Source organism: Balaenoptera physalus, assembly GCF_965194825.1.
Source record: "Balaenoptera physalus genome assembly, chromosome: 7".
NCBI lineage: Eukaryota > Metazoa > Chordata > Mammalia > Artiodactyla > Balaenopteridae > Balaenoptera > Balaenoptera physalus.
In genome coordinates, this window is record NC_138886.1 from 28618893 (window position 1) to 28637574 (window position 18682).

At 34.4% G+C, this 18682-nt stretch overlaps 1 protein-coding gene and 1 long non-coding RNA gene across 11 annotated transcripts in view; one reads left to right on the forward strand and one right to left on the reverse strand.

Annotated features, from left to right (window-relative positions):
• The window catches only part of LOC309665079, a 100679-nt gene that overhangs the window by 65396 nt on the left and 16601 nt on the right, over positions 1-18682 (forward strand). The window contains exon 2 of the long non-coding RNA XR_014266195.1: positions 14107-14229. This is a non-coding gene — a long non-coding RNA (uncharacterized lncRNA). The remainder of the gene's footprint in view (positions 1-14106; positions 14230-18682) is intronic.
• The window catches only part of SMC2 (structural maintenance of chromosomes 2), a 52544-nt gene continuing 33923 nt past the window's right edge, over positions 62-18682 (reverse strand). For 7 of the 10 annotated variants that reach the window (XM_082471179.1, XM_082471178.1, XM_082471183.1 and 4 more), the window contains 8 exons: positions 17457-17650; positions 16277-16420; positions 12893-13087; positions 10775-10975; positions 8318-8434; positions 5043-5203; positions 1868-2015; positions 62-966 (listed from right to left, as the gene is read on the reverse strand). In XM_082471179.1, the coding sequence (XP_082327305.1) occupies positions 808-966; positions 1868-2015; positions 5043-5203; positions 8318-8434; positions 10775-10975; positions 12893-13087; positions 16277-16420; positions 17457-17650 (1319 nt within the window). In that variant the 3' untranslated portion in view covers positions 62-807. The other 3 variants (XM_082471180.1, XM_082471182.1, XM_082471181.1) reach the window with 3 other exon arrangements.

The following is an 18682-nucleotide window of genomic DNA, read 5'->3' on the forward strand; positions in this document are numbered from 1 at the left end:
ATTGATTGATTGGATTATGAAAAGGCTGACAAAAATCTTTTTGAAAATATTAGACTTCAGATAAACTTGCAACAGAAAGCAGCATGCAACATACCTTTCTCCCAAGCTTTTATTAAAATACTCATAAAGATTTTTAAAAAGACAAGACTGCACAGACCAATTACTAAGCATACAGAAACATGATATTCAAACATCATTAAAATGACAGAAATCTTTTAAGATCTGCTTCCCATCTGAGTCTAAATCAAGGATCTGGCATTGTCCTCAAGGAACTAACCACAAATAACTCAGTGCATGCCTAATAGCTTTCTTTGTGTTCCCTTTGTTGGTCCAGCTACTTGCTTTATAATTCTTCCTTACCTGAATGACATTATTAGCAATAGAAAACACACAAATATTACCGTAGGAATTAGCTAATTATTAAAAGCTGATTATCAGCTATATTTATCCTATAATTTAATTTCATCTGTTTCTTTGTAATTTTGCTTTTACATACAAAATTTACCACCAAATATGTATCTCTGGCTCCCTAATATATAAAAGACTTGTGTAAGAAAAAACATTTGATGACATACATAAAATCACAATCACAGTAATTGGACCACAGTTAACACTAATTCAGAACAGAGGAATTTATGCTCATTTATAAGTGATTATATAAAGGAAGAGAAAATGGGTTAGGTAACAAAATGATACTAAATTTTTTATATGAACAAATTACATCAATCCCAAGTTCTTAAAAAGTTTATGTTTAAAAAATAGGTCAAGGTGAAAGAATAAATTTGTACTTTTAACTTCCATATGTGATCATTTGGGTCCTTTTGCCTTGGATTTGGTTTCCTTTGGAACTTTTCCATTTTGACACTGAGTAAATCTGGCTACTGTAGAAACACCATCCACAAACTTGGTTTTGAAAAGGACGTTTGCATTGTTGAACATACCTTCCTTTAGGGACACCACAATGAACTTAAGGGAAAAAGAAAAACAGCATAAAAGTACTTTTCGCAGTATCCTTGAAGAAGTTCACTCTTTTTATACTGAGGTTAAGAATCATTTGGAGATATTTTGATTTTCTTATTGCTTTAAATGCTTGGCTCCATGCATATGCACATCCTCAAATGCAAGTGACAAGTAGTTATTATTAGGCACCTCAATGAATTCTTTCCATACGCAGTTTTAGGAGTCTCTTAATTTTACTTTGAGTACTTCATTACCCAAGTTACTATCTTCTGCTGGTTGGCTGCTTGTTGCTATCTTCTCCAGTTAGTATCACTGTCTTGTTGCTAGCGCTAAATGCCACTGTTAGCTGCTAAAAAACTGCCACAATAAATACACAGTGTATAATAACTATGGTAAGTGAAGCCCCCCAGAATTGTTCAATGCATTATCTATACAATCATATTTGGTAGCCTTAGTTCCTGCAGCAACAGTTCAATAAAAACAAACTGTTTTTAGCTTCAGGGGTTTTATAAATCTACTTTCTAGGAGGAATGAAGAGTACCCCATTCAAGTGCCACATGATTTTCTGATATATTTTTCAGGTGTATCCTTGAAACAGTCTTGTTTTGATTGTGCATCTTCTGGCAGCTAGCTAGAGAAAATAATTACCCTAAAAAGTTCCAAATTACAAAAAAATTAGATTCTCCCTCATGTTACAACCTATAATTTATAATTCCAGGCTCTTTTCTTTAATAAGAGACAAAACCCTCTTTCCTTCTATACCCATTTGAATAGAAATATATTTAAAGAGATACATAACACCTTAGTATTCCTCAATCCTGAATACCTTATTTATATTGACGATTACTAAAAAAGAGTTTTAGAAAACAAACACTAGAACTATTCTGAGACTTTTTTTGGTTCTTACCTGAGAATGTGTGAAATGAGTACGTAGCATCTGTCCAATATTCTGAGTATGAGAAAGATCCAAGGCTGCATCTACCTCATCCAGGATATAAATTGGGGCAGGTTTGAAGAGGAGCATGGACAGTATTAATGACAAAGCCACTAAAGACCTAAGAAAAGAAGGCCGAAAGAAAAGCTGTCAGAACTTGATTTTACCACTTTTTACCAAAGCACTGAAGCAAATCTGCTATCCTGTTATTATGAATAGTGCCGATTTAGCTGAAAGATAGTTATAGAAAAAAGAATCTTAAGTTTCAAACTTGAAAACTTTTGTTTCATTAAAATGTTTCTTTTACTTTAGCTTTCCATTTTTCCCTCTCTTCAACAAGTTTTATTTTGAATAAAACAGGTATATATTCTTCTTTCCTGTCAGATAATTTGGATGTTATATTTGGCACCTAACCTTAAGAAAAGATCATATTAGTGTTAATAGTTTTCTTTCTCTCCCTAAAACTCTTTTTCAGTTCTTTTCTATATCCCCTTTAACTATAGCTGTTTTTGTTCTAGTCTGGAATGAAGAAATATAATAATTTATATTTTTCTTAAATATTTCATTAAAAAGCCTTGTTTATTGTAATACAAATGTTTAGAATTATTTAAAAATAGTATTAAAATTACAGTAACATCTGTAGCACACTTAATTCTGTAACTTCAGATATCTCCTGGCATGCAGCACTGGAGTAAATAGTCAGTCTAATGCTTACTGTATTCCAATAGGGTATTTATTACGAAACATGTAAGTGGGGAAAAAAAATTGTGTGTATAAGTAGAGGGGGTCTAGGAAGGTGAAACCAAAATTTCTAGCAAAGAAAATGAACGAAACAGTACAATAAAAACCAAACAAATTGATCTTTACTGCTATACAGGGTAGCTGAGGTCACTCAAGAAACCTAAAATTACTTTTCAGTGTCTTTCTCTGTACCAAACATTTAAGGCACTGAGCTTAAAAACAACTCACCAAGAGTTAAACTACTATGCTGGATTGTGGCATATCTGAAAATAAGTTTATATCATCTTAATTATGGAAATAATTTTTAGGTTCCAGTAAGAAAATAAGCATACATTCTCTATTTTCCTCAAAAAATTTTCTAGGACGTTGGCAAAAGCAATTAAAGATGCTGTGATCTAAACTGTGGAATTCAACTTTGATTGACAGGCAGCAGAAGCTGTCTTTTTTGACTTAAAATATTTAGGAATTTTATCAATAATGAAAAATAAAGAGTGGACTTCTATTCATAAAAATGACAAAAGATTTCATAAGAGAAATTAATTAACAGGTCTTAGTATTTTCTACATCCATAAGAGAAGAGTTACATGACGGCATAGAGCACATGAGAACAATTCAAGAACTGTGGACTGTACCTCCTGCAGGGGAAAAAATACAAAATTAATAAGCATCTTCAATTATATTGATATTCACAATTTTCTCTCAGGTTTTAATTATTTGGCTCTCTGCAGTTAAGAAGTTAGGCCAAATGACCTTCTAAGTTTCTCTCAATATACTGATTGTCTGAATCACTGTGTAAGGCTGGGAGAAACTTCCCTGAAGCACAGAACATGCTATTTCCAGTACTCTTCTTTCATTTATGTAGATTCAAGTTTCCATTTGGTATCATTTTCCTTTCACCAGAGAGCTTCCTTTAACTTGTACAGTTCTGCCGGAATCAAATTCTTCCACCTTTTGTTTTTCTGAAAAAATATATTGCCTTCAATATGAAGAATATTTCTACTAGATACAGAATTATAGGTTGACACATTTTTCTTTTAGCACTTTATAGATGTTGTTCCAGACTTCTGGCTTGCATAGTTTTTTTGTTTTAACATCTTTATTGGAGTATAATTGCTCTACAATGGCGTGTTAGTTTCTGCTTTATAATGGCTTGCATAGTTTTTAACAAGTCTAAAGTCATTCTTCTTTGTTCCTTGGCACTTAATATGCCTTTTTACCTCTGACTGCTTTTAAGATTTTTCTCCTCATCACTGGTTTTCAGCAACTTTATATGGCATGACTTGCTGTGTTACTGTATGTGCAGGAAGCGGGTATATGCGTTTATCTTACCTGGGGTTCACAGAAATCAAGTATGTGGGTTTACAGAAGTCATCAAATCTGGGGCCATTATTTTTTTCAGTGTTTTTCGGTTTTACCTCTTCCTCTCCCTTTGAAACGCCAATTACATGTATGTTAGATCTCTCAATATTGCCCCATGGGTCACTGAAGCTCCTTTTGTTTTTACAGTTTTGTGTTTCTAAGCTTGGCTTGAATAGATTCTATTGATATGTCTTCAAATTGAGTCATGTTTCTTTTATTCTGTCGAATCCGTTGTTAATCTTATGCAGTAAACTTTTCCTTTCAGGTATATTCTTTATCTCTAGAAGTTCCACTGGATTCTTCATTGATAGCTTCCATTTCTCTCATCACATTCTTTTTTTCTTGTAAATAGTTAATGTAACTCTTTAACCTACTTGTCTACTAGTTTCATCAACTGTCAGTTCTGGGTCTGTTTTTCCTCTAGGTTACGAACCATATTTTCTCGATTTCTGTCTAGTAATTTTTATTAGATGCTGAACACTGTGATTATGTTGTTTACAGTCTCAACTTTGTTGTCGTCTGTCTTTAAAGCAAGTTGGGCCTGCAATGAACCTTTGCTAAGGGGTGTCTAAAATAGCCTTCACTTTAGGGATAGTGCAAATGTAATGCTAAGGTGTAGCTCTCTGGGGCTTCCCCAAATTCTAATCTGTTTCCTTCATTTAGTAAGACTACTGGGCTTTGTGTGGGTTTCCCTCCCTGCATCTGCAGTCAAGAAATTGCTCCTAGGGAGAAAGCTAGGGTAAACACTGGACTCAGCATTTTTGTTTCATTTCTCTCAGGTATCTCCTGGGTTATCCATTTTCCAATGTCTGAAAGTAATTGTTTCTCATGTAGTTTGTCTAGTTTTCTAGTTGCTAATCCTTATTTCTACTTTGTTGCCTACTATTTTAATCAAATGTTCTAACCAAAATTTGTAGTCTCACATATTAGGCTCCTTAAATTCTACATGCAAAGATAGCAAAGCAAATCTGAAATAAAATTGGGAGGCAATGAGATGATGGACTATAATAAAATAAGAGGATTATTGCAAAGGGATTTACTCACTCACCTCTGACCACCACTAAGTTCAGTTAGGTTTTCTTTCCAAGTATTTCCTAAGGCAACCTTAAACTCCAGACCATCCAGTACATTTTGCCCTTCTGGTGGTGCAAGCATAGCATTAGCACCGGGCAAAAGAGTGGAAAAAATAGATCCAAAGTCCTTGTTCACCTGGATAAAAAAATGATATTAAAATATCAGAAGGTTTTCCAAGAAGAATCAAATGATGTGTATATACGCAAACCAGCAGGAGCATTTTGTTGCCTGTTACCCTAGCTCTGAGGTTGGCAAGTTATGGTCCATATGACAAATCTGGCCATGCCCGTTCATTTATGTATTGTCTGTGGCTGCCAGCAATATAGTCTAGTGGTTGCAACACAGACTATATGGCTCTGAAATACTTATCTGTCCCTTTACAGAAAGAGTTTACTGAGCTTTGCTCTAACTTCCAGGGGAAACTAGAAGCTATACCTCTAACTCTACCATGAAGTTTTGATACAACAAAAGGCCATGGTTGCCGGAATCCTCAGAGACACACAATTGGATAATATAGGAGATTGAACTTTCAGCTGGAGAAGAAAAACAAAAACTCTTTTTGGCATAAAGTGTTCTCTTAAAAACTTTGTTTTCTGTTGACTGGTATGGTAAGGCCTGTGGTTATCAGCTAACTAACTTTAAGAAGCCTAAGATCAGGGTGAAGTCTAGGAGAAAAAGAGGCATGAAATCAAACCAGATCTGTTAAAGGGGTTCAATGGTTCTTTTCTATGCTTCTTCTCAAAGCCAAAGAAGTTAAGGTATCAAGGGACAGGAACAGGATTGAGCCCCAAAAGAAAAAGGCTAAAGAAGCTATTTGGCCTATTCCCATAAAGGCTCAGCAGAAGATTACACAGAGATTTAGGACCAATATTCTAGACTGTAACTGAGTAATTTTTGTGCATATACACTTGATCAATGACTTGAGAATTCAGCCATCTGTCTTCAAAAAGACATGACTAATAATCTTAGAGAGTTCAGCAGACAAAATTGAGAATGTATACATGCATGCACACATGTGCACACACACACGAGGATTTGACATCCATGTTCTCTAGGGAAATCTCTGCCTTCAAGTATAAAATTCAAGTGCAAATACACTTCTTATGAATATTTGTAGTAATAAGGAAATCTCCTAGACATAAACAGTCTCCTAAATATAAATTTACTAAGGAACACATATCTTAAGAACAACTGCACACATGCTAATGTTCTACACAGAGAAAGTAGATTCTAGTTTTATCTGGGACAGATTTCCAGAGCTAGGCAAGGTTCATCACAATGAGGAGAGGACCACTGTCTTTTCTAGGAGAAAGATAGAAGATAGCATAGTATTTATAAACACCCTTTTCTTTTAAAAATTTTTTGATCAGGCAGGAGAGAGGCAGCTCAAAACTAAGACTACTAAATGCTACTAAATCCCAAAGATGACCATGGATCCCATGTGGAAATTCCTCCAAAAGGGAAAAGACAAACTTATCAGTCAATGGGTAGAGAAGAATATAGATAGGAAATAAACTGAATTTTGAAAATCCAATAAGGCTAAGAAGGAAACAAAAAAGAAAGAAACACAACCAGTGCCTAAAATACTCTGGCTTTGTGAATCAACTATACTTGAAGCCATAAGGAAGTAATGTAATGCTGATAGTAATAGTACCTACTTCATTAGGTTACTTTGAGAATTAAGTGAGAAAATTAATAGAAGAATAGTGCCTGACATATATCATAAACACTCAATAAATTTACTTGCTTTGGGAGAACTTTAGAGACTGGGGAAAAATCAGTTTAAAAGATAAATTTGTACTCACACTAAATCCAGGAACCATGGTGAAAACAAAAGACAGAATCTCTCAGATCTAGTGTTAAATCCACATATTGTGCAAGAACAATGGGGCCAACTTTTTGCAAGCATTTTTAAAAAGACAAATACTACAGGGAGACTGAACACTGAAAATAAGTTGTAGAGCAGGAAAAACAACACAATTGAAAGACATAATTGTTCTGCCATTAAAAAGAGAAAAAGAGGTAAGGTGCCAGTTAAATCCCAGAGGCCCAGGCTTGTTAAAGTACCAAACAGCATAGTAACTATGGAATCTTTTGAGGAGGAGTCTTTTTCTATGGTAGATATAGGAAAACTTCACAGAAGAGGCTAAGGAATTATCCTAAAGGTGACAAATCTATGCAGCCAGGGAAGTAGAAATAATAGTAAAGAACCTTGAAATCTGCCAAAGTTGTCATAAAACAAAAGAAAAATGGTAATTGGGATTCTGTTGCATACGAATCCTGGAAATGAATACTGAACTTGTTTATTACCCAGTTCTACTTCTTAAAAAGCAACAAAAGGCAATTTTAACTTCAGTTCTAATTAGGAAAAGAGAATTCCACTTTTTCTACCTTTTGACTGTTATGATATTAGGCTATTTCACCTTTCTAAGCTTTTGTTTCCTCATTTGTAAAATAGAAATAATAATGATGAAAGTTACGGAATTAAGATAATTCATGTAAAATGACAGAATTGCTCTTAATTATAATTATATAAAATTAATAATATTACTTTATAATTATGTAATTATTAATCTAACATGTATAAAAATCCTTTGCTAAAAATCTAAGAATGCCTAATACTTATGAATTCTGAAATGCAATTAATTTATAAGTGGTAAGGAACACACAATCTTGCTATAGAAACATTCTTAGAACTAATATTTGACCTCTGTGAGTCTAGGCAAGAGAAACCGAAGAGCTAAGAACTGAAGGGGTCCTTTGGAGAGGTTTTCCAACAATGAGAGCTTCCCCAGTGTGAAACAGATAATGCTTCCAGTTTTAAGCAGAGGATGAGTGGGACTACAGCAGATACTTGGAAGAAACCTAGATACTGTCCAATATTAGAACCTATGATCTCATGAGAAGGAAAGAGGGTAAACAGTAACCCAGACCTGGCAAAAGATGTAAGAAGGAAAAATGTAGAAATCTAGAAAATTAGAAATTTAATAGCTTAAATTTAATAGCTTAGGAACCAGAGAAGTAGACTATGAGAGCATGATGGAATGACACAACTTACCTTTGCAAATCAGTAGTAAAGTCCAAAAGGACAAAATGCTTTAAAAAGCCTACAAGGTTTTAATTAAGGTCTGAGCTGTGCCTCAAACAAAAATTAGCTATTTCAAATTCATCTTAGAGTACAACCCTATTGACTTTATCTTTCATCCTTGCCTCATACAGAATAAATGATACAATTTTTGGTTCAAATACCTTTTGCCAAGCAATATTCAGGGCTTGGTTTTTCTTCTGGTCAAGGTCTTCTATAGTTGCAAGGATTTTTGATTTGTCATTTTCTACAATTCTCTTCTTCTTCATCAAGTCATTATACTAGTAAGATAAAAGGCATACTTAATTGGGAAAACACAAAATTTTCTTTATATTCTAGAATTCAGTCAAGAATAAAGAGATTTCATTATTTTTATACGCAATATATACAACTCCTATTTACCAAAAAGATATACTACACTGAGTTATAATGTAAGCCAAATTAAGGAAAGTAAATATATCATCTATATGTAAAATTCAATTACTATAACTGAGAATTTATAGGACAAACTGTTGAAATACTTTGACTCCACTAATATTCCCTTATCTTCCTAGCAGCCAAGGCAAAAAGGAAAATTTGTCATACGTAAACTCAAAAGTAGCCCTGCATGCTTAAGAAGCAAGGTCAGTCTTAGCAGTGACACAAATAAAATTTTAATTCTTCACCATGATGTATAAAGTCCTACATAAATTGGATCTTATTTATCTCTGAATTTTTGGCATCACGCTCCTCCCCAGGCTCCAGCCATATGGTCTCTTTTTTTCAGTTTCGTGAACATAATGAGCTCACTGTAGCCTTATGGCCCCTGCATTGTTCTTCCTCTATTTCTGACATAACAGGTGCCTCAAGTTTCCACTCAAACATCACATCTTCAAAGTAGCCTTCCCTGGTTAATGCAGAAATTTACTGAAAAAAATTTTGAGGGAGGCAACAGAGGGAGAATAAACCATGAGCAGCAGCAGAACTTTCTAAAAATCCTTTTAACTTATTTCTCCTCAAAGCCTCACATTTCAAGGAGCTTCAACTTCTCCCTGAAGAACTCCAGCCAGTCTTGCTAGTTTCCTTGCCAGCCCTCTCCTTTGTGGAGAGGAGGCTTTAGGAGCTTGGCCATATTTTTATCCTATTCCTTGCCGTAATTCCATATAGTTTCCTATATGTGGTGACACAAAATACAACAAAAAACAAAGGCCAGCTGCTGATCAACAATAGAGCCTTCCTCTCTGGTAAGGAGATGGGAGTTAGTAAATTCTTTTAAAAAAATATTAGCCCCAGTTATCATTATCTAATGGAAGCAAACAAGTAAAAGTAAACAAGTTTCATGATGTTAAGCAGCTCAAATTCAGACAAAATATTTCCTTTCCAAAAAGATGCCATATATTGCAAAGCTTTAATGGAGAAATGTAAACCAGCAGGAACATTTTATAAAGAGATCACAGCATGTGCATTATTAGACTGTTCAGCATCTAACATAATATAGATTCTCTGTAGATACTAATGTCAATAACAGTTTAAAAAAACCTGTTACCAAAAAATTTGTTAAAAGTGATTGAGCTCATAAGTATTTCCATTTTTACAGAGCTCTCATTAACTCTGTTATACAAATTCAAACAGAATTTTACAGAATTAAAGAAGGTATAATATAAAATTACTCAGATTGCTATTTCCTATGGAGCCATCAAGAATAGGAACTGCTTTCTCCTTTGGGTTTTTCTAGCGACATGCAGACTATAAAAGGTAGGGGAGATGGATAACATTATCAAGTAACTGAGAGCATTCAAACAGAGAAGACGCTGCTGCATTTACAGATTAGTAAAACGGTGTTTATGTATATAACAATTTTAGCCATTTACTTATGTGATGCTTCCAGCATATACTGGAGTCAAAGGAAGACGGTAGTTATGGAGTGACTGTGTGAGGAGGCAGACAGCAGGATACAGGTATCCCCCACTTTTCGAAAGTTTGCTGTACACCACTACTTTTACAAGAAAAGGTAAAAAGCACAAATAGTGTTCAGCATGTGTTTTGCAGTGAGCCCTTAGAGAAGCAGCGCACACCCCGAGCAGGGAGAGTGGCACCATCAAGCTCCTCACGGGGAACAACACTAAGCATCTCAGCATTAAGTCGCCAGAGCTTTGAACTGTGTCTGTGAGCATCTGTGCTTTATCTCAGTTTATTTTGTGCATCTGTTAGCAAGATGTGCCCTAAGGTAATTGCTTCTTTGCTTTATACCATTTCACAGGAATAGTTTCACAGGATTGGCGCTACTTTTGGACAGTGGGGGAAACCTGTACTCTATTTTTCAAAATCTTTCAAAAAGGCAAGTGAAAGAAATGATAGAAATGTGAAGAGTTAACATGATCAAAAATGTTGTTTTTATTTACACCAAAAATAAGAAAGGAGTTGGAAAAGTCATTCAAGGTAAAACAGAATATATAACTGATGATGCAAAAAGAATGAAATAGGAAATAACTGAAAAGGGAGAAAAGGAAAACGCAAAGAAAACAAGTTATCAAAAGCATCAAGTAAAAGATTGACTCTAATAATTGCCTCAGGGGTCATATGAAGCCATCAATGCTACTCATATTCTGAAGTGGCCAAATAGTCATAGCAAAGTGACTTACCCGCTCTTCAGCTTCTGTCAGTACATTCATAGCTCTCATGTTGACATTTCTTCCTAGTTTCTCCTTCATTTCTTGCAACTTCTGAAGTCTCTGACCAGCTTCTTTTGGGTTGTTAGTTTTGAAATCATAGGTGCTATTGGGTTGCCCAAAGAGGTGCTTCTCTGCATTAATCCAGTCATAATCTTTCAACATTTTGGACACCTAGCCACATGCAATAATGATAACAGAATGATATCATTGCTTACAAACCTGTATTTAAATATTAGTTTCTTAAGTATTTACTAATTTTAAACCAAACATTTTGGAAAAAAAATCCCACAATGACACATTTGGAAAAAATGAGATTCACTGTTGACAGTGAACCTATAATAAGTATGAATATTTTTACCTGGAGGATAGGTAAGAAACTTGAGACTATACAGAAAAAGATCTTCCTATTACTCAAGCATTAGAGTAAGAGCCAACTCAAGAGAAATAGTTACAAAGTGTGTGTGTGTGTATACACACACATACTATATATAGAACATCTCCATTATAATGAAATATAAGTCAGATGAGGCTCCAGATTTTACCAAATTCAATCTATTGCTTCAAAAAAACAACTTGTGAAAGTTAAAAGTCCTATAAGAATACTTACTTAAGTCACAGATTTGGTAAAATCATGGAAGCCTAATCCTGAGTGATATCTAATAATTCTTCTGGAAATTATAATCTAAGTAAAAAACTGTCCTAAATATTGACTCTATCCCCTTGCCACCCTCTTTTGACAAGGCACAGTAAAATACTTCTTCATATAATATAACCAATTAAAGATTTTTAATTATAGTGCTTAAGGAAGACTTTCTTCTACTAGAATTGTTCCAGGTTGGTTCTGACTGGTAGAATCTAATCCTCGTCAATCATCCTTATTAATTCCATAGGTACAGTCTCCCCACTAGAATCCAAAGTAAAATAATCATTTCTTTCCTGCTGATCTGTAAGCTCTATGAACACATTCTGTGTTCATGTTGCTCATTCTTATATCTTTAGTGCCTGGCATAGTATGCAATAAATATTTGATAAACTATGTATTTCAAAGAATCCTTGACTTTTTAGCAGTTCCACTTACAAGTCCTTCTTTCTACCCCCTTCCCTTAACTGTAAATAAAATCCCCTAGCAATCACCAATACTAGCATTTTCAATTATTATAAAACCATTAACAGTAATATTAGCATTGGTAATAATTCAGTGAATCCACTAATAGGAGGCTACTAGGAAAGCAATACTAATAAAATACTAGGGTATTATGACGTGGCCATAAAAAAATGTTTTTTAAACCAAGTAATGAACCTGAACAGATACTCATGGCTCTTTCAGAGAGGGTGGAAGACTGTTTTGTATGTTCTTATCTTTTTGAAATTAAATCTCTTGTATTTTTATGACGTTAAAAAGATTTAAAAGGCAGCAAACTGTTACACACCAGTAAGAAAACATGCTGAGTGAATTACTAAGACCACATAAATGCAATCTCTTAACTAAACAACGAATTTCTACAAAACCATGTATTTTCTCTAAAGTACTTAAGGCACTGTGACACATGAAAGAAAGAAACTTCAAGAGTGACCAAAAAACTGTGGGATAACTTCAAAAAGATAACTGCTTGGCAAAACATCAGATTTCAAATGAGGCTGCTAAAACTGACTATAACCGATCCTCATAAGGACATCCAGAAACCAATTAAGACGTTATTTTAGAAGTTGCCTGTGTGTATTTCTCTGTGAGTTCCCTAAATTCAATTTGCAATAAGGTAAAGAATATATATTATTACTACTAATACATTAATAATTAGTTCTATGAGCAACTGGGGATAAAAACTAGTCGTTTCCATAGGAGACCACTCAATATTTGGTTAAAAACATCTTGGAGATGGAATAAACACCTGAAATTAAATTTAAAAATAAAACATTTTTGCCTATTGGTGATTGCTGAGGAGCAGTTAACATAGTTGTAAGCCTCAAAATTATGTTACACAGTAGTTCTGCCATTTATAGTAAGGTCTTCATTGAGCAGGTTACCAGAATATCTCAACCCAGAGGCAAAAATCTGATCAAGGGTAAGAACGAACAACACAAACGTGCCTTTGCAGCAGCATCTTCAGCTTCCCGTTTATGTTTGCTGATGTTGTGGTCCAGTTCCTTAATTTTAAGCTGAGATTCATTGTTTTGCTCCTTATGTTTTGCTACTTCTGCATATTTAGCTTTAACTATGCTGTCTTGGGCTGTTATCACTTCTTTTTGCTTGGTCACCTCTTCTTGAGCTTTATTTACTAACTCCTGAAACAGATAATCAGAAGACAACATATAGCAAGGTAAGATGGAGACATTTTTAGTTTACTGAAAGATCATCTAACAGACTTCTGGGCAAGATGGCAATGCGATTACAGACAGGTAGTTATCTAACCCTCTACATTTTATATCCCCATTAAAATGACTAATGAATTTACAGATAAGTGAAAACTTGTATCACCACTAGAAAAAAAAAAAAGGATGGGATGTATTGTTCATGCTGAAAGCAACAATGTTTCTGCAAGATACAGTGTAATTGGGATCACCTGGGGAGGAGGGACTACTGGACTCCGACCTGTGAGGTCTCTCAAAAAAGTGGCATTTTGGGGAGTTTACAAGATAATCTGACAGACTCCCAAATGACATTTATTAGGAGGGGCAAAGAACAGGGGTGGAAGCAGGTAAGCTGGCATTTGTTCCTTTCCCTTCTATAGAAGTAAGCCATAGGGACTTTACCAGTGGCAGTAGGAAGTCAGAGTGTTTGGTTCTAGCAGAGGGATCAAAACGAAGATATGGAAGAGGAAGAGACACTTTTTTGATGAAATGGATCTGTGGCACCAAGAAAAACTTCTTGCTTTGACTTTTACTATCCCCTACCTCCCAAGGTTGAATAACTTCAAAACCTCCAAAGTGATAATTACAGCTGGGGTTTAGTCTATCAACTCTCACCTCCTCCCCCCTCAAACCTCTTTGCTAGATCTTAAAAGTCCTTCTGGTAAAGATACGGTCAGACTCACACAAATGTCTGAAAACAAAAAAACCTAGCTCAACTCAGATTTAGGTAGAGGGAAAACAAATAAGTAGAACAACCAGCTAAAAGACTCTGAGGAAGAACATATCTCTGTAAGTGATGAAAAGCACCAGTAAAAATTTAGGAATTTTTTAGGCATGCTCATTAGAAAACAAGATCATTTTGATCAGTAAACAATACTTGACATTATGGTTAGGTTATGAATGTGCCATAAATGCTTTAATTTCCTTATAATGTTTAATTTGTCTCACTAAAGGTCCTTTGCAGGAGGAAGATAAATCACAGCATTCATCTAAAAAACCCAAAACAAAAACCCATGACAAAATCGTGTTTATGAAGAAGATTCTCTCATGCCTAAAGGTTGAAGATTGCATCGCAGGTATGACTGTTTCAATCTTTACAATGGTAAGAAAAAAACAAGGAAATCTATCACTTAAGATTGAGCAAAAATAAAATTTTAGTTTTGTTTGAACCTAATTAGTTAGTAGGCAATTTCTCTTCTTAGCTCCCTGAGAGTGTCCTTAGTTACTCTTATCAGCAAATGGAAACAATTTAGAATGTAGAGCCTGAAAGAACAACCTTTACAAACTTAAGTGATCCACTTTATAGTTTTCCATAAAGAGAAATGGATGCCCTCTTTATAGAAATATGTACATGTTTTGATTTTATCTTTATTTAGATTAAGGAAGAAGTGGCTTATTTTACTTCCACATTTCTCTTTAGAAACATGACATCTAATTTTTAAAAATTCCACAACATGATGTCCATGAAAGATGGTAGAAAATATGGAGGAATGAGATGAAAAATGAGATTAAAAGAAAAGTCAGAAGGCAGAAAAGAAACTGTAGAAAATGTAATCAGCAACACAAAACACAAAGCTGAAAAGCATTTCTATCCCTTATCTTCAAAAAAAGAGTAAAGAATTGTTATTCTGCTATTGGTTTGATAAATAATGTGTTAAAAAAAACAAAACAAAACTTGAATTTAACCACAAACAAAATGAAGAGGAAGGAACTACTTTCTAAAACACTGCATGCTACAACAATTAAAACAATCATCTCAAGGGAGAAACAACAGAAAATGTAAAAGCTGATGACAAAAGGCAAAAACACACTTTACTATAATGTAGGTAAAATGGATGGAACTCCCCTGTTAAAAGCTGTTATATTTTTGTTAACATGAAGATCAATGATATATTACTTACAAAAACAGTATCTATATAGCCACACAACAGAAAACTTAAAAATGAAAGTTATATTGAAAAAACAAAAGTGGGTACACTTTGTACAGCATGGTGACAATATTTAATAACACTACTGTATATTTGAAAGTTGCTAAGAGTACATCTTGAAGTTCTCATCACAAGAAAAAAAATTCTGTAATTATGTATGGTTACTAGACTTACTGTGGTGATTGTTTCACAATGTATGCAAATATTGAATCATTACGTTGTACACAGAAAACTAATATAAATGTTATGCTAATTATATCTCAGTTTTTAAAAGTAGGAGTAGAAATAATATGAAATAAAACAGAATTCAAGTTGAGAATTAAAAAAAGGGTCAAGAGGGTATCCAATATTCATGAGGGACCATATCTATTATTTGTAGGTAATAGAAATGTCTTTATAACATTTGAAAGCCCCTCAGCCCCAAATCCACCCTTTACTTCCTGCTTCTGAGATGGGGACATTTCTCCCTTGCCAGGTGCAACAGTATGAAGCCTCATCAGTAAAGGATGCTATAGGGACACTGTAGAAGGAAGGGGCTTTACTTCTTGGTCCAACGTGCTTTTCTCAAAGGCAAGCTTGTCATGTGCAAGGGCTAGCAGCTTTCATGGCTTCCCCTGGCATCCCAGCATGTCCACAGGCTGGGCACCTCCCCATGGCATCCTGGAAAGCTATTTCCCAGCAAGTGCCCCTGTGTAGCACTTTCCTATGCATGATTTCCCCTAGTACTCCACCAAACTCCACCACCAGTGGGCCACAGTTATCTTCTCCAAGTAGATGTGGTTCTCAGCCCTGCAAGTAAAATGGGGCTCCTTTCCAGATTTGTTCCTTCCAAGGGGGCACTGCCTCAGCCTTATGGGTAACGCTGTTCCCTGTATCTGCTGTTCGTATAGTCTTTAGAGTTTTCTTTATCTCTTATAAATCAATGCTGCATCATTCCAAACTCCTGTTATAGTTAATAATTTTTATTTAAGCTTTGCCTGGTCAAATTACTATGTAGTTTTTGTCTTCTGAATAGACCTGGACCAAAACAATTAGTAATATTATTTCAGGTCTCTTTCTGGATTGGTACTCATCATTTTAACTCATCATGACAGGAGTGAAGAGACTGAGACCTCTAAAGTCAAACATCTTCAAGCCACCATTTCAGAAGTAGATTAACATTTGTAATTTCTCTAATATGGTTAGTAAATCTTACCTTATTTTTAGCCACCTCAGCTGCCATTACTGCAATCTGACCTTCATAGGATTTGATAGCTTCATTTACAGCTTCAAGCTGTTGTTCATTGGATGCATGCTCTCTCTTGAGCTCTTCTAGCTCCAGGGTGATAGCTTCAACTTCCTATAAGAAACACAGCATCTGGGCATTCAATAGGTTATTAAGTACTGAAAAATAAATACATGTATGTCAACAAAATTAGTAAGATTCTCAAGCAAGTAAGACCCATAGCTTAGTTACTCAACTACCAAAACATGTAAGCTACTTCCAAAGAAGAAAGGGGAAAGGAAATTTATTTTTCTGTATTAAAAAAAAATGACAAATGTACATACAATTTTTATGGGTTCAAAGAACTTTGTATAAACTATATCCTTTATCCTTTTATTCCTATAGGGATAAACAATATATAGTTCTACATAGCAGATAAATTAACAGAGGTAAAGCCTTTTTAAAACAATTATTCAGTGACAAAAAAATTAGTTTCTTAATTTTCTTCTTTCCCATTATAGCCTTTAGTTCTTTAGAAAATACTGTGCAAGCTATGAAAGAATCATAAGGTGGGTTAAAAAAAACAAAAAACAAAAACTATGAACAAAGTTAGACTTAAGTGAAATTGTACAGAATAGTGATTGAGCACAGCCTCTGTAGACAGAAAAACGCAGGTCAAATTCCAGCCTTGGCACTATCCAAAAGATATAATCAGATATCACCAGTCTACGATCGAATAGCACTTTGTAAATATAACATGCCTGGTCTTACATCATTCTTTCACAGTGTATGTATGTTCACAAAGATGATCAAACAGAAATGTCAACAGTGAATCTCTGATACGACACAGCTCTGCGTACATGATATGAGCTTTGGTCTACTCTTGAATGAAACATTTACCAAAAGGCAACTTTGCTCTTTCTCCAATATTAGCAAGCCAATGCAACCCCTACTCAAAATTATATAACACTTAATTCCAGGGTTTCAGAGTAAAGCATATTTTAATTTGACTCATAAGCTGTGTAATGTGTCTCCTAAAGAAGTACATCTCACTTTTGGATTTTGTGATAAATACCGATGAATAAGGCCAAGGCCAACCAATGGTGCTCTACCACCTTCAGTTCTATTCTGATGTTAAAAGATTAGTTCCATTTCAAAAAAAAGTTATTACCTGTTGTTTTTCTTTCATTTTCTTGGTAGAAGCATCTGCTTTAGTTTTGGCACAATCTAGTTTCTTCTGTGCATCCTTCAGTTCTCTCTCTCTTTCAGCTTCTGCGTTTTTCATTTTATTCTCCAATACTTCGTATTTTTCTTCTGCTTTTTTTTGAATTTCTTTGGTGTTTTTTAAGGTCTCCTCACTTTCCTCTGCATCATAAAGCAGGTAAATATGCCTATGTGAGGTCTTCCAACAACTATTAACAGGTATAGATATTAATGGCTTACAAATTCAACTTTTAATAGAAGAAAAGGTATGGAAAGTTGGAGCCAAGAGTTTAAAAAAAAAATTAACTGTTCTAACCTTATTCTAGAAATGGTATATTGAAACACAGATCACGCCTAAGAGCCATACTTGAATTATCTAATGATCTGTAAAGAAATTATTTCCAATCACATGAAATTGAGTAACATAAACTTTACCTACAACTTAACTTATAAAAAGATCACAGACCATCTTTTTATATGCCTGTATGCTTCCTAACATCAGAACTGAGTGTGTAACTATGGTATTTTCTTTTTATTTTAGTTATAAGAAAGCTTACAATTTACTTCATAAGCAAGCTTTTACTTAGTGTTCCTTGCTCCTTTATTTTTTTCAAGGAATCTCTTATTAAAGTAGAGAAGCACTGTGAGAACATGTCTAGGATGACGCATAGGAAACATATTACCTCTAAATTTATAAATTTAAAAATAAAAAAGTAAGATAGAATGAGCATGTTATGGTCACAACTGACATACACTGTTAAGCGTTAGGACCTAGGTACAAATATAACCCTAAAAGCCATGATTAGACAATTTCCTATACTACTTTTTTCATTGTAGAAATGTCATTCCAAGAAATCAAAAGAGAAATAAAAAAATACTTTGTCACAAATGAAAATGGAAATACAACATACCAAAACTTACATCAGATGTAGCAAAATCAGTTCTAGCTATGAGTGAAGTTCATAGCAAAGTTCATAGCAATAAATGCCTACCTCAAGAAACAAGAAAAATATCAAACAGCTTTACACCAAAAATCTGTTGTGTTTCTATACACTAAATAATCCCATTTACAACTGCATCAAAAAGAAGAACGAACAAAGCCCAAAGTTAGTAGAAGGAAGAAAATAACAAAGATCAGTGTGGACATAAATGAAATTGAGACTAAAAAGAAATAGAAAAAAAAATTAATGAAAC